Raw genomic sequence first — 23,170 nt, forward strand, 5'->3', positions numbered from 1 at the left:
TGGGCATGGTGGCACGTGCCTGTAATCCCAGCTACTCAGGAGGCTGAGGCAGGAGAATTGCCTGAACCCAGGAGGCGGAGGTTGCGGTGAGCCGAGATCGCGCCATTGCACTCCTGCCTGGGTAACAAGAGCAAAACTCCGTCTCGGGGGGGAAAAATATATAAATAAATAAAATAAGCTACATGTGGGCAGGGATTCAAGAGTGCTTGGCACACAGTTGGTCCTCACTAAATAAATGCCAAACAATGAGTAAATGAACGAATGAAATTTTTTAAGTCTTTAGAATTGTGTCTGCCATACAGCAATGGCTCAGTAATAAGCTATTATTACTATTATTTTCAAGGGGCTGATGTGATTAACAGGGAACTCACATACACTTGGTTTCTTATTTTCTGCTAGTTCAGTAAAGGGCCAAGACAGGATATACGGAACCTACTTGCTAATACTTCCTTGTTGGCAGCACTCCCCTCTACTTCAGATGGTTCTGTAGCAACAGTGTCTTGACTGGGCTCCTTAACTCTCTCATCAGTGAGAAGGCTGACTGCCTGAGTAATGTCACCATTACTGGCCTAAGGGAGAAAGAGAAAAGAAAATTTCAAAAGTAATCATCATAGAATTTAAAACTAGTTTTGAGTATTAACTCTGTACTACCCTGGTGACACACTGAGTACTTTTAGGCAGAATTCTAGGGTAGAATTATGAGACTATGGTGGACAGTAGGTCTAATGTGCTCAAAGCATCTAATCTATCAAACACCTCATTACAGGAGGGAGCTTCCATGCTCTGACTTCCCACAACACCCAAACAAAAACGAAATCTCAATGGAGAGTTGTTCTCATTGCTTTGGATACTACTATTCATGATTTGTCTGAACAGTTTAAGGCACAATGTGTCAAAAAGGGGGTTGGCAATTAACATAGACATTCTAAATGAAGTCAGCCCTACAATAAAAACGCCAAGCAGGCCAGGCACTCATGCCTGTAATCCCAGCACATTGGAAGGCCAAGGCGGGCAGACTGCTTGAGTCCAGGAATTGGGAACCAGCCTGAGCAACTTGGCAAAACCCCGTCCCTACTAAAAATACAAAAACTAGCCAGGTGTGAGTCCCAGCTGCTAGTGAGGCTGAGGTGGGAGGACTGCTTGAGCCCAGGAGGCAGAGGCTACAGTGAGCTGAGATCACGCCACTGCACTGCAGGCTGAGCAACCGAGTGAGACCCTGTCTCCTATCTCAAACACACACACACACACACACACACACACACACAAAAACCACCACCAACAACAAAAAGGCAAGCAGTTACCTATTTGTAGTGGTGATCATACTTGTTTTTATCTTTTTACAAGGACACAGTTCTTACATATATACCAGGATAGGGAATAACAGAAACCCATGTACACAACACTTGGCTTCAATAATTAACTAGTCACCTAGTCATAACCTCATTTTTTCTAAACCTCCTATACTCTGTCAGATATTTTGAAGCAAATCCTAAGCATCTTACCATATCATTCGTCAACATTTCAGAATGTATCTTTTAAAAATATAACCCAAGGCCAGGTGCAGTGGCTTGCACCTACAATCCCAGCACTTTGGGAGGCCAGGACGGGTGGATCACTTCAGGTCAGGTGTTCAAGACTAGCCTGGCCAATGTGGTGAAACCCCATCCCTACTAAAAATATGAAAATTAGCCGGGTGTGGTGATGCAAGCCTGTAATCCCAGCTACTGGAGAGGCTGACTGAGGTGGAAGAATCGCTTGAATGCCGTAGGCAGAGGCTGCAGTGCGCCAAGATTGTGCCACTGCACTCCAGCCTGGACAACAGAGCGAGACTCCATCTAAAAAAAATTAAAAATAAAAAAAAGTATATATATACACACACTCTTAAGTGAATATATATATATAAAATACAAAGTATACATATAAGACAAAGTGTATATATATATATATATACACACACACACACATTCTTAAGTCAGAAACATTCTGAAATGCCAAATCTATATCTATCCATATCTATATATATGCTATGATGCTATTATCACACCTTAAGAGTAACAACAGTTTTTTTAATATCAGATAAGCAGTTCGAACTTCCCTGACTCAAAATATTATTTAGTTTGCTGATTGGGATCAGGAACCATAAAGCCTATACAGTGCAACTGGTTGACATTTCTCAAATCTCTTTTACCCTGCAGGGTAGCCCCAACTGCAAATCTCCTCCAGCCCCTTAAAATTTACACGTTGAAGATATTGGGTCAGTAATTTAACCTGTAGAGCTTCTGTCCCTATATGTGCTTTAATTTTGGCATAGAAATAGCTTAAACTGCTGTAACTATAATATAAACAGCTGCTTTTAAACCTCCTAACTAACAAAGATCTGGAAACCAACCTTCAGAGCTTCATGGAGAAAGGAAGGGTCCTGAATGCCTGTGATTTCTCTCAGTTGATTTAACAGCATTTGGCAGCTCTATATTTGCAAAATAAACAAAAAAACCAAACATGTCAGTCAAAAAGTAAACCTGGGTACATTTAAAGAGTAAGTAAAAGAAAGCATCTTGGATAAACAGGCCTGAGGCCTTGCCTTTTTTTTTTTTTGAGACACAGTCTTGCTCTGTCACCCAGCCTAGAGTGCAGTGGTGCTATCTCAGCTCACTGCAAGCTCCACCTCGCGGGTTCACGCAATTCTCCTGCCTCAGCCTCCCGAGTAGCTGGGATTACAGGCAGGTGCCACCACGCCCACCTAATTTTTGTAGAGATGGGATTTCACCTTGTTGTTCAGGCCGATTTTGATCTCCTGACCACGAGATTCACCTGCCTCAGCCTCCCAAAGCACTGGGAATACAGGCGTGACCCACTGCACCTTGCTCTGCATTTTTTTTTTACTCTTAAGAACGAACAAGCTCCAAGTAACAAGGTATTGACTATCAGACACATTCTAAAATGCCAAATCTATTTCTCTTTGAAAAGTTCAAAAAGTTCAATAATTTATAAATACCTTTCGTACTTATGAAAGAAATAAGAGATGACAGTAAAACTACAAATATATAAAACATTTAAATGTAATAGTCTAGCCTTAATGAACACTTAAAGTGCCCCAGGTTTTTCTTTCAGTAGGCAATGCATTAAGTGGGTCATATAAGGAGACCAGGGAATTTGTATGGACATGAAGATGTGCTATTTTAAGCTTTCCTGCACATGCCATTAGTGTGTATCATTTTTCACTGACAGTAAGTTTCCAATCATGTAATTAACCAATGATAACATCAACATATTTAAAATTTGGGTTTATTTAAAAAGAAGTACAGCTAAGGCTAGAATTTTCTCAATTATTAAATAATTCCAAAGGGTATAAAGTATGAAATGTTTTCTCTTCATTAATCTAAATAATGAAAAAACCTAAATTGTTAACTTCCAGCTAATACAAAATCAGTTTAGAACCCCTTCAGCCTTAACATCTTCACCCTATCATTTTATACTGCTTTGCACAAAGACAAAATACAAAACACCGATTTGCAAGTACAGCTCAATCTAAACAACTGGCTGGCCCAACTTGAGACACAATGATCTTTATAGATGAATGTTGAAAACAAAGTAGTTTGAAATTAATTCAGCAACAAGAAATCTAATTTATACCATTCCTAAGATTATGCTTAAATTAAGTTAGTAATATGTCTCAGAGAGATAGTCTACATTTTCTCCCAGCTGTAAGAGAAACAGTATCTTATGTTCTTCAACAGCTGAGAGCCCAATGCAACACTAAAGTATCACACAACTAGAAATAACTAACTGAAACATCTCTCTAAAGTCCTCGAAGAAGCAACAACAGTCATTCTGCTGTAGTCACAGGCTATAGTCATAGGCTAGAAATGGAACCCAACCCTGCTGAGACCAGCAGACTTTCAGGTTATGAGTCTTGTCAAATCCAGTCACTGCCTGTGCACTGGGAGAGTTGATTATCAAACTAAAAGGTATCCAGATTCAGCCTTGGCAAAAACTAAAATCACAAGCATGTAATTTTTAGAAAAATTAAATATTAATTTTTTCCAAACTAATTCTAATTCCTATTTTACTGTACCACAGTGGTATGAATCTATGTATCTCATATAAATCACACATAATTTTCTAAAAGATCAACATCAATATGCCCAAAAAAAGGGTGGAATAATTGAGAGGGGGAATGAGTAGCATATTAATACCAAACTAGCGTCAAGAAGGTAACAATGGGATAACCACATCTTCATTGGTAATTACTCTGTGTAACGATTAGTATTTATGATTCACAGAAAATAATCCCAATAAAAAGTAATAGCCAACATACACTGCTTACTTTTAGCCAGGTGCTACTATAAACACTTAGCATGTAGCCGGGCACAGTGACTCACGCCTGTAATCTCAGCACTTTGGGAGGCTGAGGTGAGTGGATCACCTGAGGTCAGGAGTTCGAGACCAGCCTGACCAACATGGAGAAACCCCGTCTCCACTAAAAATTCTAAATTAGCCGGGTATGGTGGCACATGCCTGTAATCCCAGCTACTCAAGAGGCTTAAGCAGGAGAATCACTTGAACCCAGGAGGCGGAGGTTGCTGTGAGCCAAGATCGTGCCACTGCACTCCAGCCTGGGCAACAAGAGCAAAACTCTGTCTCAAAAAAAAAAAACACTTAGCATGTATTAACTAATTTAACTCATTCAACCCTCGTAACAGACCTGTGACATAGGTATCATGCCCATCCTACAGAGCCTGAGGCACAGAAAAGTTAAGTAATTTTACACAAAGCTACTGCTAACAAAGGATGCACTATATCACGCTGTATCTCCGAAGACAAAAAAAAAAAAAAGGCAAGAATATCTAATGCAAAAAAATGCAAATAGTTTATTCTTGTATTTTTACATTGTTTTTAATTAATTAATTTATTTCTCACTCTGTCGCCCAGGCTGGAGTGCAGTGACATGATGTCAGCTCACTGCAACCTCTGCCTCCCAGGTTCAAGTGATCCTCCTGCCTCAGCCTCCCAAATAGCTGGGACTATATGCACCTGCCACTATGCCCAGCTAATTTTTGCATTTTTAGTAAAGACAGGGTTTCACCATGCTGGCCATGCTGATCTCAAACGCCTGACCTCAAGTGATCCACCTGCCTCAGCCTCCCAAAGCACTAGGATTATATGTGTGAGCCACCACGCCCAGCCTATTCTTATATTTTGATCTTGATCTTTGCACCTTAACAAATTTCTTTATTTAAAAATTTTGCCTGTCTTTATACAATCACAAGTTTGATAACTTAGTAGTGCAATGTGTTCTAAACCAGCTATCATATCATCAGAAGCAGAGAGGTAAATATTAAATTTGACTAAATCTAAGGTGGCATCAGTTACAAAGAAAGGAAAACTGCTGCCACTTAAACTATGACACAATATCTTAATGGCAGTCCTAGGAGATATATAAATCAGTCACACTAGCTTCTTAAAGCTCTGGACTTTTTCATTTATGTTGAGGAATACAGCAATTTCCCCTGCTTCCAGGTGCACTGTCTGGCATATTATGGTCAATTCTTTCACATGTTTCTCAGTAACAAAACTTAACACAGCTTAATACATCTATGGGTATCTTTCCTTCTGGGTTGCATAAAGCGCTTGAGTATAGTTTTGCAAAAAAAATCTGAAACTGCAAACATTCCTCCTCCAAAGGAAAATATTTGGCTTCATATAAAATCAAGTTTATACCCTGCCATTCTGCTTCCATGCCTTTCTTCATACACAGCTGTTTTGGTTGTTTTGTTTTTTGTTTTCATTTCAATGTTGAATCATGGTGTAAATTTTTAAGTGACATGTGAAATGGCAAGTAAACCATGTGGTACTAACCGTACATATAATTTGACTGTCAACTGTTGTTATGACAATAGTAACAGCTATGACCAAGTCCATATAAGTGCAGACAATGACAACATCACAACTGCTACTGGGATGACAGTAAATGTTAAGAACATCTTGATCTCAGAGATCTTAGAATGCCAAATAATATGTATCGATAAAATATGTATTCAAATACTAATTTACTATTTATACTTGGCCTAGGGTTAAAGTCGGTTACACTGTAATATTCACACTCTTCGTTCTCCATTTTGTAATAGGTAGCAGTGAACATTAATATATATCTGGGATAGGCCAGATGTGGTAGCTCACGCCTGTAATCCCAGCACTTTGGGAGGCCAAGGCTGGTGGATCCCCTGAGGCCAGGAGTTCAACACCAGCTTGGCCAACATGGTGAAACCCCATATCCACTAAAAATACAAACAATTAGCCGGGTGTGGTGGCGCATTCCTGTAATCCCAGCTACTAGGGAGACTGAAGTTGCAGTGAGCCAAGATCGAGCCACTGCCTTCCAGCCTGGGTGACAGAGCAAGACTCCATCTCAAAAAATATATATTTAATGTATATAAATAAAATATATAAATATATATTTTATATATTTTAATTATATGTAAATATATATTTTATGTATTTAATTATATAAATTAAACATTTATATATATTTATACATTATATATATCTCTCTCTCTCTGAGATAACACAATTAGGAAATGAAAATAAACTCTTTGGTTTCCTTTTTTTTTTTGAGACAGGGTCTCGCTCTGTGGCCCAAACTGAAGTGCAGTGGCATGGTATGATCTTAGCTCACTGCAACTTTGGCATCTCGGGCTCATGTGATTCTCCCACCTCAGCCTCCTGAGTAGCTGAAACTACAGGAACCCGCCATCATGCCAGGCTAGCTTTCCTATTTTTAATAGAGATGGGGTTTCTCCATTTTGGCCAGGCTGGTCTCGAACTTATGGCCTCAAGTGATCCATTTGCCTCAGACTCCCAAAGTGCTGGGGTTACAGGCATAAGCCACTGCACCTGGCCTAGTGTCCTTTTTTTAAAGGCTACTGGGTAGAGAGGACAACTATGTAAAATTATTTTGTATAGCTCCAAGAACAATGTTCTACATGGTAATTCAAATCCAAATTCCTCATCTTGCCGTTCAATGACCATTACCTGATTTCCCCCTTAGCCTGTTCCACCTTTTCTCCTCTCAGTTCCTTAATGCACAAACTCATTCTCTCACACATAGAGTGTTGCTCCTAGAATCACTAGTAATACGACCTACATTATTAAACTATAGCATGCCAACTACATTCAAGGGTTATATTTGTCTTACCTCCTCCATATGAAATCCTTCTAAGAACTCTGGCCCATATTGTTCTCTCCTCTTTCACACCTCCCATGTTCAGGAAATGAATGAATAGGCCTGTGACTGAATATGGCTCACTGTCTTCACTTGGCATTCCTCATCATGTGGTTCTCTAATTGTTTTATTTTTTATTTTTTGAGATGAGTCTTGCCCTGTCACCCAGGCTAGAGCACAGTGGCGTGATCTTAGCTCACTGCAATCTCCACCTCCTGAGTTGAAGCAATTCTCCTGCCTCAGCCACCCGACTAGCTGGAATTATAAGCGCCCAGCACCATGCCCAGCTAATTTTTGTATTTTTAGGAGATGAGGTTTCACCATGTTGGCCAGGCTGGTCTCAAACTCCTAACCTAAAGTGATCCACTTGCCTTGGCCTCCCAAAGTGCTGGAATTACAGGCATGAGCCACTGTGCCAGGCCACCGTGCCAGGCCTGTTCTCTAATTGTTTTAAATATGAAATTCTTGCCTCCTTTAAAGCAAGAATCATGCAATACACTGCCTAATTTGAATCATCCATAGGACAATGCTGATAATAATGACAACTAACATTTATTGAACAACTACTTTGGTTTTTTTCTTTTTGGAGATGGGGGTCTCAATATGTTGCCCAGACTGGCCTAACTGCTGGACTCAAAGGACCCTCCCATTGCAGCCTTCCAAGTTGCTGGGACTATAGGCACACATCAGCATACCACGTCAACATTTGTCAGGAAAACAGGTGCCTTATATGCATGTAATCCTAATACAAAAGTAGGCATTGCACACATTAGGAAATTAAGGTTTACAAAACCTATTTATCATCAAATGACTTGAATTGAAAGCTAAATCAAAGATAGCTATAAAACACATAGCTATTAAGAGTCTAAGTGCTTGCTTGAGCAGCACATTAACTAAAATTGGAACAATATAGAGATTAGCATGGACCTGTGCAAGAATGACCTGTGCAAATTAATGAGGTGTTCCATAATTTTAAAATAAAAATAAAATGTAAAGAATATGAACAAATTTCACATGCATTAAGTTATTTATATACATATACAAATGCTATGACATGACCCAGTCATGTAAAGATTTAGCTAAAGTTCTCAACTGTACCCACGCTCCAAATCCTCATAAGTACTATAATATATTAATACTAATTTTACAGTAACACTAACTAAACCTTTCACGATCCTACCATATTACTAACTCATTTCTCCTGAACTTCACAGAAAGGAGATTTAAATGTTAACTTCACTCGGACTACACTGCTGTAAGTAAAGTACACACCCAACAGGAGACAAGACAAAGCCTGTACTCCTCTCACAATGAAGTCAAATAACTTGCAAGAGCCAACAGGTTTGCATTTCCTGAGCTAAATTCACATTGTTTTTACAAAACAAAAAGTACTCCCTTTTCTTGCCGAGAGGCAGTAAAGAGAGGCAGTAAAGAAAGACGGGCAAACATAAACCTCTATCAGGAAGGAACTCAAAAGCTTTCTGACCTCACTGCTACTCAGCGGTTTTGGTGCAATCCAGCCCACTTCTCAGGAAGGAGATTTTCTTAGAACAAAAAATAGTAACTCACACCACAATCAACAATTAACAAGATTATTCAGTTAGTAAAAACATTAAGCTATCAAGTTTTTGTAACACACAATAACTGGCTTGATCCTACATTAACTAAGATAAAACTCTGATCAAATAAGGCAAAATATCTAATTACCAACCTTTAAAACTCCTAATTTAGCATTGTGATGAGAAGCTTTATGGGTTATTCCATTCCTTCAAACAGGGATGCTATTTTCATCATTCTGATGCACGTTTCCTGATCTGAATTGTCTAGTCTTAAAGACATTTCTAAATTTAAAACTAATAATAAACGTTCACTTATTTGAAAGAACTGGCAAGGTGTGCCTAATAAAATTCCTTCAAAACTAAAGATGAGGTTCCCAATCATAAAATAAAACTTAAGTACCCAAGAAAACCAAAAAAACAAAAAAAAAAAAAAAAAAAAAAAAAAAAAAAAAAAAAAAAAAAAAAAAAAAAAAAAAAAAAAAGAAAAGAAAAGAAAAACTGAAGAGTCAAAGAAAATGTATAGCATCAATGCCAAAAACTCTGGACAGCAGAAATGGCTGCTAACCTTTCAACATCCGTAAAACAAGGAGTGTTCCTCAAAAGCCCTGGGATTTTTTTCAGTTTTTCTTCCAGCAACAAGGCCATGCTGATGCGATTTATTCATGGAGTAGAAACCTAAAGTAACCATAATAATATGACTGGCTAAAAAAGACAAATAGCAGCTTTCTGTGGACACAGCTAAATTATATGAAATCGATCACTTGGTAATTTTTGTGAATGATGCACATGTCAGTACATGATGAAAATGCCTGTTTGAATTCATCAACTGGCTTAAAGTCTTTAAAAACCATTAAAAGAGTTTAAAATTTAGCCACTGTTATATCATGTAGAGGGGTTTTAAACTGGGACTTAAAAACAAGAAAGAAAGGAACTAACCATTATTTACTTTTTAAATTTTTTTCACCTCTTTCTTCACATGTACTGAGTAAAAAATTCCAATAGTACAAAAGGGTATAAAATGAAAAGGAAATCGTCTTCTTCCACCCTAGTTCTATTTCCCAAGGACTACTACCATTAGTAGTTTGTTATCTTTCCAAGAATTGTCTATGCACACGAATATACTGTTTCATGATATATAATGTCCTATACCTTGTTTTTTCCTTATTTTAGAATACATTAAGACAACATTTTTTCATTTCTTTGAATACATGTCCCAACTAAATATGAGAAATGAGGCTGAAAAGTATATTGAACACACCTCCAAAAATAAAGGAAAATACAATTTTAACAATATATTGGTAGGCTTAATTGAGAAACTAGGATAATATCAGAGAAAGATATGAGAAATCAAATTTACATGCTTATAGTTTTAGAAACATAGCAATGGTAAAATTTTAAATTATTACTAGGTGGGTCTTGGTATGTACTTTCTATTTTTAATAAATAACATCAGAGAGGTGATGTGGGATTGGATTACAAAAGGTTCTAAATGACAGGAAGAGTTTAGGTTTGATCTGATGAACAATGGATAAACACTGCAGGTTCCTCAGCAGGGAAGATATATGAAGGAGGAAAAAGGCATTTAAGTGGATTAATCTAGCCCACGTGAACAACTGGTTCAATGTGGGATGACACTAGGAAAAGAAAGCTTGAGTTATGGGGCTGAGTAAACCAATTGTGATGAGACAGGCAGGATGGTGCTAGGCAAAACATCAAAGTAGGACATACTCTGAACATCTCAAAGAATGAAGAGTGAAAGCTTTGTCAAACAAGAGAATATCATTGCCAATAACATAAAAGGAAACCAAACAATGCGATATACCACACTAACAGAATGAAGGAGAAAAAAAACAATGTTCATATTGATTGACGCAGAAAAACATGACAAAATCCAACACACATTCATAATAAAAACAATCAGAAAACTAGGAGTAAAGGGAATTTCCTCAACACGATAAAGGGCCTTTATTAAAAAAAAACAAGAGGGAACATCATATTCAATGGTGAAAGCCTGGAACCTTTACCGCTAAAATCAGGAACAAGACAAAGATGCCTACTTTCACCACTGCTGTTCAACACTGTACTGGAATTTAAGCCAGAGCAATAAGGCAAGAATAAAAAATAATTACATCTAAATTACAAAGGATAAAAAGTAAAACTGTATTCACAAATGACATGATCCTATACATACAAAATCCCAAAGAATCTGCAAAAAAGTTACCAGAGCTGGTAAACAAATTCAGCAGCTTCAAGGTAAAGATAAACAGGCAAAATTCAGTTGTGTTTCTATACAACAGCAGTAACAATTCAAAAAGGAAATTAAGACAATTACATTTATAATAGCATCGTAAACAATAAAATACTTAGGAATAAATTTAACTAAAGAGGAAAAAAACCTGGGCTGGGCACAGTGACTCACAACTGTAATCCCAGCACTCTGGGCAGCTGAGGCGGGCAGATCACAAGGTCAGAAGTTCGAGACCAGCCTAGCCAACATGGTGAAACCCCATCTCTACAAAAAATACAAAAATTAGCCAAGCATGGTGGCAGGTGCCTGTAATCCCAGCTAATGGGGAGGCTAAGACAGGAGAATTGCTTGAACCAGGGAGGGGGAGGTTGTAGTGAGATTGTACCACTGCACTCTAGCCTGGGCGACAGAGCAAGTCTCCATTTCAAAAAAAAAAAAAGTCTGTACACTGAAAACTATAAAACATTGCTGAGGCTGAGCATGCTGGCTCATACCTGTAATCCCAGTACTTTGGGAGGCTGAGGCAGGGGGGATCACTTGAGCTGAAGCGTCAGACCAGCCTGGGCAACATGGTGAAACACGGTCTCTACAAAAAATACAAAAATTAGTCAGGCGTGGTGGCCTGTGCCTGTAAGTCCCAGCTTCTCAGAAGGCCGAAGTGGGAAGATGGCTTGAGCCCAGAAGATGGAGGGTACAGTGAGCCAAGATTACGCCATTGCACTCCAGCCTGGTGACAGAGCAAGACCCTGTCTCAAAAAAAAAAAAAAAAATTGTTGGACCTGGCGGCTCACTCCTCTAATTCCAGCTCTTTAGGAAGCTGAGGTGGGTGGATCACCCGCGGTCAGGAGGTTGAGACCAGCCTGGCCAACATGGTAAAACCCCATTTCTACTAAAAATGCAAAAAATTAGCCAGGCATGATGGCACACACCTGTAGTCTGAGCTACTCGGGAGACTGAGGCAGGAGAATCGCTTGAACCCAGCAGATGGAGATTGCAATGAGCTGAGATCGCATCACTGCACTAAAGACTGGGCAACAGAGTGAGACTCCGTCTCAAGAAAAAAAAAATTTCAAAAAAAATTGGTGAAAGAAGTTAAGGACCTAAATAAATTAAGAACATCCACGTTCATGAACTGTACTAGTCAGAGTTCCCCAGAGAAATAGAAGTGAAAGGAGATAAACATAGGAGATGAGATTTATTATAAGGAATTGGCTCACATGACTGCAGAGACTGAGAAATCTCAAGATCTGCAGTTAGCAAGCTGGAGAGCCAGGAGACCAGCAGTGCAATTTCAGTGTAAGGCTGAGGCCCAAGAACCAGGAGAGTTGAGTGTGTAAGTTCCAGTCTGAGTCTGAAGTCCTGCGAACCAAGAGAGCTAATGGTCATCTAAGTTCCAGTGCCAGGACAGAGAAGATCAATATCCCAGGTCAAGCGGTCAGGCAAGCAAAGTTTTTTTTTGTTTGTTTGTTTTTTGAGACAGGGTCTCACTCTGTTGCCCAGGCTGGAGTGCAGTGGTGTGATCTTGGCTCACTGCAACCTTCACCTCTTGGGTTCAAGCGACTATCCTGTCTCAGCCTCCCAAGTACCTGGGATTACAGGCACCCCCCACCACGCCTTGCTAATTTTTGTGTTTTCAGTAGAGACGGGGTTTCACCACATTGGCCAGGCTGGTTTCCTGACCTCAGGTGATCTGTTTGCCTCGGCCTCCTAAAGTGCTAGGATTACAGAGGTGAGCCACTGTGTCGAGCCCCATAAAGTTTCCTCTTCTTCAGCTTCTTTGTTCCATTCAAGTCTTCAATTGATTGAATGAGGCCCACTACCCACACATCAGGAAATTCAAACTGCTCTACACAGTCTGATTCAATGTTAATCTCATCCAGAATCACCCTCACAGACACACCTAGAACAATGTTTGACCAAATGTCTGCATACCTTATAGCCTAATCAACTGACATATTTTAACCATCACAAAGACAGTATTTTTTTTTTTTTGAGATGGGGTCTCTCTTTGTTGCCCAGGATGGAGTGCACTGCAACCTCCAACCCCTGAGCTCAAGCAATCCTCCCACCTCAGCCTCCCAAGTATCTGGGAACACAGATGTGTGCCACCACACTCAACTAAGATTTTTTTTGTATTTTTGGTAACGGTAGGGTTTTACCATGTTGCCGAGGCTTGTCTTGAACTCCTGAGCTCAAGTCTCGGCCTCTTTCCAAAGTCCTAGGATTACAGGCATGAGCCACGCCACTGTGTCTGACCACAAAGACTTAATACTATTAAGGTGGCTATACTACTCAAAGCAATCTAAAAGTTCAATGTAACCCCAATGAAAATTCCAATGGCCATGTGTGTGTATGTGTGTGGCGGCGGAGGGAGTTCTAGTGAAAATCAGAAAACCTGCTAGACAAATTCTAAAAGAGCTCTAATGCTTAGCCTTTCTTGTAGAAATAAAAAAGCTGATCCTCAAATTCATAAAGAATTCCAAAGGACCTTGAAGAGCTAAAACAATATTGAAAAGAAGAATGAAGTTAGAGGACTCACACTTCTTATATCAAAACTTACTATTAATCCAAAGCTATGGATTAGTCATTAAAATATTTGCCATTAAAATGAAGAACTAATACATGCTACAACTTGAACAAATCTGAAAAACATTCCAATAAATGACAGATACCACACATGGCAGGTCACATCACAACAGTGTAGTGCTGGCATAAGGACAGATATATAGACCAATAGAATAGAATTAAGAGTACAGAAATAAACTCCTATCTATGGTCAACTGATTTTCAACAAGAGTGTGAAGACCATTTGATGGGGGAAAAATCATGTCTTCAACAAATGGTGTTGGTACAACTGGATATCCACAAGCAGAAGAATCTCACATTGGATCCTTGCCTCACACAATATACAAAAATTACTGAAAATGGATCGACAACTTAAATAAAAGAACTAAAACTATAAAACTCTCAAAAGAGAGCACAGAGATAATTTCCATGACCTTAGATTTGTCAATGGATTCTTAGATATGACACCAAAAACAGAAGCAACAAAAGAAAAAAATAATAAATTGGACTTCATCGAAGTCCCATTTGATGAAGTGGCACCTGTAGTCCCAGCTACCTGGGAGGCTGAAGTAGGCTCATGCACTTTTCTTCGCCAAAGGGCATTATCAAGAAAGCGAAAAAACAACCAGTATACAAATTGAAGAAATACATACGTGCATCAAGAAATATACAGTGCTAGCCAGGCACAGTGGCTCATGCCTATAATTCTAGCACTTTGGGAGGCCAAGGTGGGTGGATCACCTGAGGTCAGGAGTTCGAGACCAGACTGACCAATATGGTGAAACCCTGTCTCCACTAAAAATACAAATATTAGCCAGGGGTGGTGGTGCACACCCGTAATCTCAGCTTCTTGGGAGGCTGAGGCAGGAGAATCCTTGAACCCAGGAGGCAGAGGTTGCAGTGAGCTGAGATTGAGCCACTGCACTCCAGCCTAGGTGACAGAGCCAGACTCCGTCTCAAAAAAAAGGAAATACACAGTGTATAGACTATCAAGAAAGTAAAAAGACAATGGGGAAAAATACTTTTACATCGTTTATCTGGTAAGGGTCTAGCATCTAGATTACATAAAAAAAACTCTTTGAACTCTCTTTAAGTCAACAACCAAAAAACAGACAACCCAATTCAGAAATGGACAAAGAACTTAAAAATACATTTCTCCAAGGAAGATATACAAATAGTCACTAAGTTTATGAAGACACTTAACATTAGCCATAAGATTAACGTGGTTAAATCAAAAACACAATGAGATGCCACTTCACAACCATTAGGATGACTATTATCAAACAAAAACAAAAATAACAAGTGTTTGATGAGTAAACAGAAAAACCAGAACCCTTGTGCATTCCTGGTGGGAAAACGTAAATTCCACAGTAACTCTAGAAAGCAGTTTGGCAGTTCCCTAAGAGGTTAAACAGAATTACCATATGAGTCAACAATTCCTTTTAGGAATTTTGGGAATTCGTCCCAAAAGAACGGAAAAGAGGTACTCAAATACAAGTATATGAATATTCATAGCAGAACTATTCATAATAACCAAAAGTTGTAAATATCTAAATGTCCATCAATGGCAAAATGGACATGATCTATATATACAGTGGAATATCAGTCATTAAAATGAAGAATACATGGTACAACTTGAACAAATCTCAAAAACATTCCAAAAAATGACAGATGCCACACAAATTCTATGATCTATTTAGATGAAATCTCTCTAACAGGGAAATCTAGAGACAGAAAGCAGATTGGTATTACGAGGGGTTGAGGGCGGGAGGAATAGGGAGTGACTGTTTAATGGTTATGAAGTTTTCTTTCAGAGTAATGAAAATGTTTTAGAACTAGACAGAATTCATAATTGCATAATATTGTGAATATACTAAATCTCACTGTATTTGTACACTTGAAAATTTTTTTTTTTTGAGAAGAAGTCTTGCTCTTTTCACCCAGGATAGAGTGCAATGGCGCAATCTCAGCTCAATGCAACCTCTGCCTCCTGGGTTCAAGCGATTCTCCTGCTTCAGCTTCCCAAGTAGCTGAAATTACAGGCACCTGCCACCTCACCCAGCTAATTTTTGTATTTTTAGTAGAGACAGGGTTTCACCATGTTGGCCAGGCTGGTCTTGAACTCCTGACCTCAGGTGATCCACTAGCCTTGGCCTCCCAAAGCGCTGGGATTACAGGCATGAGCCACCATGCCCAGCCCCACTTTAAAATAATTTTATGTTATATAAATTTTGCCTCAATTGAAAAAGAAAATTATTTGGGGGCAGTAGCACACACCTGTACTTCCAGCTTTGCAGCAGGTTGAGGCAGAAGGATCACTTGCACCCAGGACTTTGAGACAATAGTACACCATGATCATGCCTGTGAATAGCCACTGCACTCCAGCCTGAGCAACATAGCAAGACCCCAACTCTACGAAAACACAAATGAATAGAGAAACCTGTATACACATCCCCACACTGGAAGAAATGAAGAAAAAAGAAAGGAAGGGAGGGTGGGGACACCAGAAAGTACTAACTTGGGGAAGAAGACTGAAAACAAAAAATGTTGTTTGGGCTTGTTAGGTTTAAACTGCCTACCAGCCAACATGTTGCATGCATTTGGCACCTACTGAGACAGATCTTTAGTTTGGGTTTGTGTATCTGATATTTTGATCCCTGTTTTATATAGAAAGCCTAAATGCTGGAAATAGTGCCATGCAGCCCAGACTCCAGCACACATGAGCCTCCTGGCAAATCTCACTCTTCCTCAGCATCAGTTTCCAGAATGGTAAATGAAGTACACCAAAAGCTTTGACAGCCCTGTATGACTATCGAATGAAGAAATGCAAACAGAAATTGTTAGCAAAAGGAAGAAACGCAACAGAAATGTAAAATACTGGGACTTGCCTGTCCAACTAAACTCTAGAGTTTACAGTAAAAAAAATACTGATATCCTGGGCCAGGTGCAGTGGCTCATGCCTATAATCCCCGCACTTTGGGAGGTCGAGGCAGATAGATCCCAAGGTCAGGAGTTAGAGACCAGTCTGGCCAATATGGTGAAACGCCCATCTCTACTAAAATACAAAAAATTAGCTGGGTGTGGTGGTGTGCACCTGTAGTCCCAGCTACTCAGAAATCTGAGGCAGGGGAATCACCTGAACCCAGGAGACGGAGGTTGCAGTGAGCCAAGATCACACCACGGCGCTTCAGTCTGGCAACACAGCAAGACTCTGTCTCAAGAACAACAAAAAAATACTGATATCCTGTGTTATCGTTTTGGTTTTATCACTTACTAGCTGTGTCACTGCAAATTCTATTTCCTGGTCATACCAAATTTTATTTCATAGACTGCCTATGAGGGTTCAATGAAAATATAAATTAAAGTGCTACATAGTCTAGTGCTAAGTCAGAAACTGGTTTTTAGAAAGGTTTGTACTAAAGTCAGAGAAATGTTACGCTTCAAGTCAGAATGGCTAGAAGTCACAGCTCTGCTACTTATAATTTAAACATGGGTAAGCTATATTTCTCATCTCTAAGATAGAAGCACACAGACTTCAGTTTAAAATCTCATACAAATAAAGAAAAAAAAAGAGCCAGGTACTGTGGCTCACACCTGTAATCCCAATACTTTGGGAGGCTCAGGCAGGAGGATCACTGGAGTGCAAAAGTTTAAAACCAGCCTAGGCAACATAAAAAGACCTCATCTCTACAAAAAATAAAAATATCAGCTAGGCGTGGTGGTACATGCCTGTGGTCCCAGCTACTCAGGAGGCTGAGGTAGGAGAACTGCTTGNTCATTAAAAAAAAAAAAAGAAAAAGAAAGAAAGAATGAAAAGAAAAGAAAAAGAAATGAATAAAGTACATCTCATATGAGGTCCTTAGACATTACTAACATCTGAGGTTGGGCATGGTGGCTCATGCCTGTAGTCCCAGCACTTTTGGAGCCTGAGGCAGGAGGACTTGGTTCAGAAGTTCATCCAGTCTGGGCAACATGGAGAGACCCCATTGCTACAAAAACTTTTAAAATTAACCAGAGGCCAGGTGCGGTGGCTCATGCCTGTAATCCCAGCACTTTGGAGGCCAAGGCAGGTGGATTACCTAAGATCAGGAGTTCGAGACTGGCCTAGCCAACATGGTGAAATCCCATCTCTATTAAAAATACAAAAATTAATTGGGCATGGTGGCATGTGCCTGTAATCCCAGCTACTTGGGAGGAGAAGGCAGAAGAATCGCTTGAACCTGGAAGGTGAAAGTTACAGTGAGCCGACATAGCGCCACTGCACTCCACCCTGGGTGACAAAGCGAGATCAGTCTCAAAAACAAAATAAATAAAAGTAGCCAGGCATGGTGGTGCATACCTGTGGTCCCAGCTACTCAAGAATCTGAGGATTGTCTGGGTCTGGTCAGTCAAGGCTGCAGTGAGCCTTGCTGGCGTCACCACACTCTAGCCTAGGTGACAGAGTTAAACTCTATCTCAAAAACCAAACAACAACAAGAAGTCTCAGTCTCCTTATCAGTAATAAGATAATAGTTCACACCCTGCTGAGTTTTTGTCAATAAAAATGTACAGAAAAGTGCTTAGGGTGGTACCTAGCATATGGCAGACACTAGTAATACAAGTGTACATTCCCATGCCTAGTATAACAACCCTGGGAAAAATAAGTATGCAGCAAATGTTTATAGCCAAGGAAGTTTATATTCAAGCAGAACTGTTCAAAAAGCATTGGGAAACACAGTGTAGAAGTCATTTGCAACCAGGATTAGAAATGCAGACTTGGGGCCAGGCATGGTGGCTCAAGCATGTGATCCTAGGACTTTGGAGGCCAAGGTGGGTGGATCACCTGAGGTCAGGAGTTCAAGACCAGCCTGGTCAATCTGGTAAAACTGTATTTTTGCATTTTTAGTAGACCAAAAATACAAAAATTAGCCTGGCGTGGTGGTGCGTGCCTGTAATCCCAGCTACACGGGAGACAGGAGAATCACTTGAAACCTGGGGACAGGTGAGGGAAACACAGAGGCTGCAGTAAGCCAAGATCACACCACCACAATCCAGCCTGGGTAACAGAGCAAGACACTTTCTCAAAAAAAAAAGTAGACTTGGGAGTTGGAGGGAGGCAGGGAAAAAAAAAAGTAGACTTGGAAACAGTCAAGAAAAGAATAATAAAAGCTGGGAGACCTACTGGTTTAGTCCCTGAAAAAACATAAAGGTAGGCGAAAAAGAAAATGCATGATCCAAAAATCCAAGGGAGTACAGGTCAGAAAGTAAGTCAGCTATACCAGTGCAGGGATCTAACAGGACACTGAGCTGAAAGAAGAGGCTGGAGTTCTGCCATAGACTGTGTGATCAGTAAATCAACTCCCTAAACTCATTACTACATTTGCAAGATGAAGATACTAATGTATCAGCTAAACATCTTTTCCAGGGCTACTACTCATAAAAAGTTTTAAAATAACATATCCCATTCAGAACTAAGGGCCTACTATGGTACTCCTGTCTGTGACGAGACTATGGCAAGGGATTTAAAAATATATACTGGAATTTTTTAGGAAAAAGCAGAAAAGTTAATGAATGAATAACAACAGACTCAAACTCCAAAATTAGTATCAGCAAAAAGGTGATAATGAGAGGCCGGGTGTGGTGGTTCATACCACCACATACTGTAATTCCAGCACTTTGGGAGGCTGAGGTGGATAGATCAGGTCAGGAGCTCAAGACCAACCTGACCAAGATGGTGAAAAACCATGTCTCTACTAAAAATATAAAAATTAGCCAGGTGTGGTGGCAGATGCCTGTAATCCCAGCTACTCAGGAGGCTGAGGCAAGAGAATTGCTTCAACCCGGGTGGCAGAGGTTGCAGTGGGCTGAGATCTTGCCACTGCACTCCAGCCTGGGTGACAGAGCGAGACTCTGCCTAAAAAAACAAACAAACAAACAAAAAAAAAAGTGGTTATGAGGGATCATAAAAGCCTAAAACAATAAAAGCATGAGGAGTAGGTATGGTGGCTTATGTCTATAATTCCAACACTTTGGGAGGCCAAGGAAGGAGGATCACTTGAGCCCGGGAATTCGAGACCAGCCTAGGCAACATAGTAAGATCTCATCTTTACAAAAAAATTTTAAAAACATCTAAGCATGGTGGTGCATGCCTGTGGTCCCAGCTACTCAGGAAGCTGAGGATGGAGGATCACTTGAGCCTAGGAGGTTGAGGCCACAATGAGCTATAATCACATTGCTGCACTCCAGCCTTGGTGACAGAGGGAGACCCTGCCTTGACAAGGTAGGCTGCTGAACAGATTCTGATTACATAAAACCACTCATTGCCCTTCAACCTAACCTGCTGCTAGCAAGTTAGTCCCTTTGCAGGCCTCTGAGCCATCAGCTATTTGCTGGAACCCAGGTTGGTCTACACAGCCATCTCATTATTGGGCTTCTGTGGAAGCTGTTGTTGCCACCTTAAGTTGTGTAGCAGAACCTGGGAACCAGCCTCCCTCAATCTCCTGTCAGCTAAGAGTTAGTCTCTTGCTCAGGTCTACAGTTTCCAAGTTTTCTATATTGAGTTTGAATACATTGTTTTTGGGAAATGTTTTAGAAATGAAACAGGTGGGGTTAGAAACTTTGTTCCAAAAGCAAACAAAATAAAAGGAGGAAGGTAGAGATAACAGCTGGATGGCACAGCAGAGGATTTTGTTTTTACTTGGTTTCAAGATAGAGGTCAAGTGCACAGCAAAATGGAAAATGCAAATCCTATCCACATGCTTTTCAAAATTTAATATGCAAATGAATCACCTAAGAATCTTGTCAAAAGGCAGAATCTGATTCAATAGGTCTAGTCTAGAGTGGGGGAACAGGCAATGGTATGCTGATTGGCAGTGCATGCTAGTTTCCCTGGTATAAATATTCCCAACTTGGCACAGTTATCAACATGAGGTCATTGAACACAGAGCTGGAAAGAGATGTACAAAATCAGCTGGAGAGGCAGAACAAGCATGCTCAACCCTCTGCATTTCTAAACCCTAGGGGATGTGAATGCCGCTGGTCCATGGACCATAATGTGAGTAGCAAAGGAGAAAACAGTGAAGGTGTCTGGGGGTTAGACTAGGACAAAGGAGAAAGAATATAATATAAAAAGAATGAAAGACATCATCTGGATCAGAGTTTGTCAAGCTCAGCACTACTTTATACAATTTACACATAACTGTTTTGGGGGGCTTACTCCTGTACTCTGCAGGATGTTCCTGGCTTCTGCACACTATATGGCAGTAGCATCCTCCCTCCGGAGTCACAATCAAAAAGTCTCCAGACATTGCCAAATCCTTCCTGGATTACAAAATCTCTCCCTAGTAAAAACCATTAATCTAGTTTTTTTGTTTTTTTTGTTTGTTTGTTTGTTTGTTTTTGAGACAGAGTTTCGCTCTTGTTACCCAGGCTGGAGTGCAATGGCACGATCTCGGCTCACCGCAACCTCCGCCTCCCGGGTTCAGGCAATTCTCCTGCCTCAGCCTCCTGAGTAGCTGGGATTACAGGCACGCGCCACCATGCCCAGCTAATTTTTTGTAGTTTTTTTAGTAGAGACGGGGTTTCACCATGTTGACCAGGATGGTCTCGATCTCTTGACCTCGTGATCCACCCGCCTCGGCCTCCCACGGTGCTGGGATTACAGGCTTGAGCCACCACGCCCGGCCTCATTAATCTAGTTTTATCTCTAAGAAATGAAAATGGGGAAAGGAAGGGAAACTTTTCCACCAAAATAAGAGAAAAGAGATGAGTTGGAGTGGGGAGAGGAAGACAAAACATGAGACAGGGTAGAAAGAAGAAAAAAAAAGAAAAAACAATGAGACAGGGAGCTCTTTTTAGACATCAGCGAGCTCAGTCAAGCAGAAAAGAAGATTATCTATTTAGAAAGACAGTAGGGAGGACTGGAAGTTAAAACGTTAGGAGAGTTCTAAAGAAGGCATTAAAAGAGTATCATGGAAAGGCTGTGATCCAGGGCAATGGGCCTATCAACTATGAAATAGGAGCAGGGACACCTTGGGCTCTTGTATCTGCCCAGATACAATTCTGACTGTACCATTTCCTTGCTGGGTAACCTTGGACAAATTATTTAACAAGTATAAGCCTTCTCACAGAAACTTCATGGCATTGTACAAGTACTCAGAGAATGCTATGTTAAGTTCTGAGCACAGTGTGGCACACAGCACATACTCAATTAGCAGTAGCTGTTACTATTATCCGCATCATTTTCCTTGATAAGTACTTGCTTCATTTTACTATTGGTTTAATTTATTTGATGAAACAGAACACAAGGAGAGATCTTGCCTAGTAAGATGCTATTTGCCAGTAAGTCTTAAATATACAAATACTGTTTGTATTTGGGGGCAGGGAGGCATATGAGAGTTGTGGATAACTGACTTACTGATGTTTTAAAAATCACAGTTAATGAGACAAAGTAAAAGGAAATGAAAGCTCAATAAATTGAGAGAAAGCAAAAGGGCATTAAAATTTCACTGAAACTGGCAGGTTTTTATAGGGCTTCAGCTGACATAAAGAATGTGTGATGTGAACCCTCAGTAGAGCTGCCAAGAATGACAGGTTTATAAGAACCAAATTGAATTCAAGTTGTTTATCCTGTAATAATAGTAAACTTTGTTGCTATCAAAGTCAAGAATTGATTAAAATACAGGAACCTGTCAGTACGTAATATCTTTAAGATACTCAAATACCAGTTTGCAGTCTGGGAGATTTAGCAATATCATTAAGTGTCTACTCTCAGAGTCGAGTCCACACTGAGAGCATATTTCAAGAGTACTACATATTTCTCTCACTAAAATTCTTGGGAGGCCAAAAAGAGTTTTTTCTGTCCTGTGTACAACTGACCAATAAGGGAAAGGAAACAGTCTAGGCTTTAAATAGCTTCTGAGTGTCAGGGGAGGATAGCTCTTCTCAAGGAGAACAATGAAATATTCTTTAAAGGAAAGGTAGAATACCTCAGAGTTCAAAATAAAAGAATCCATTCTAACATGAAACTCACCAAGACGAGGAAGAAGTTATTAAAATCTTTCCTGTAAGGTGCTTTTCCTGTAAGGTCCTTTAACCTATCCTGATAACTTTTAAGCATTTTATTAGCAAAAATAAAAAGGGCAAACATTATCAAGCATTCCAAGCTTATCGGCTTTCCGTATAGGGCAAATCACTGGGAAGAACAGAAAATGTCATCACTCTGCAGGTGGCCAGGAATCAGAGTACTCCAGCCAGCCACAGCCAGTGGAGTTCCAAGCCTTCCCAAAATAGCTATGACTTACATACAAATGCTCATCAAGCAGCTCACCCACAAACTCTCAAACGGAGAATGCTGAAATAGGGTCACTACTCAAACTGCAGCAGAGGTAAATGAAGATGCCACTGATTAATAGGCACATGGTCTTAACTGACTGAGCCATGACAAATTTAAATCTGACTTCTCTCTCTTAAAATAGTCTCTTCTCTAAATCACTATGATAGTTTCCAAACTAAACTTTTCCCATGTTTTTAAGTCACTGTCCTAAAAACAAATAGAATTGATCTCTGAAGCCAGAGAAAAATCCTGACACATTTCAA

At 40.0% G+C, this 23,170-nt stretch overlaps 1 protein-coding gene and 2 non-coding genes across 3 annotated transcripts in view; 1 reads left to right on the top strand and 2 right to left on the bottom strand.

Moving 5' to 3' along the window:
- USP28 (ubiquitin specific peptidase 28) overlaps positions 1–23,170 on the bottom strand; it is a 78,537-nt gene that overhangs the window by 51,136 nt on the left and 4,231 nt on the right. Inside the window, exons 2-3 of the mRNA XM_037736778.1 lie at positions 2,390–2,467; positions 437–569 (exon numbers count right to left, since the gene is read on the bottom strand). Of these exons, the coding sequence (XP_037592706.1) occupies positions 437–569; positions 2,390–2,467 (211 nt within the window). The remainder of the gene's footprint in view (positions 1–436; positions 570–2,389; positions 2,468–23,170) is intronic.
- On the top strand, positions 8,092–8,196 carry LOC119470368. Its single transcript, XR_005199261.1, has one exon. It is a non-coding gene; the product is annotated as a U6 spliceosomal RNA (small nuclear RNA).
- LOC119470373 lies at positions 13,397–13,458 on the bottom strand. The gene has a single exon (XR_005199264.1). It is a non-coding gene; the product is annotated as a U7 small nuclear RNA (small nuclear RNA).

This window comes from Cebus imitator, unplaced genomic scaffold (genome assembly GCF_001604975.1).
Source record: "Cebus imitator isolate Cc_AM_T3 unplaced genomic scaffold, Cebus_imitator-1.0 Scaffold28, whole genome shotgun sequence".
Classification (NCBI taxonomy): domain Eukaryota; kingdom Metazoa; phylum Chordata; class Mammalia; order Primates; family Cebidae; genus Cebus; species Cebus imitator.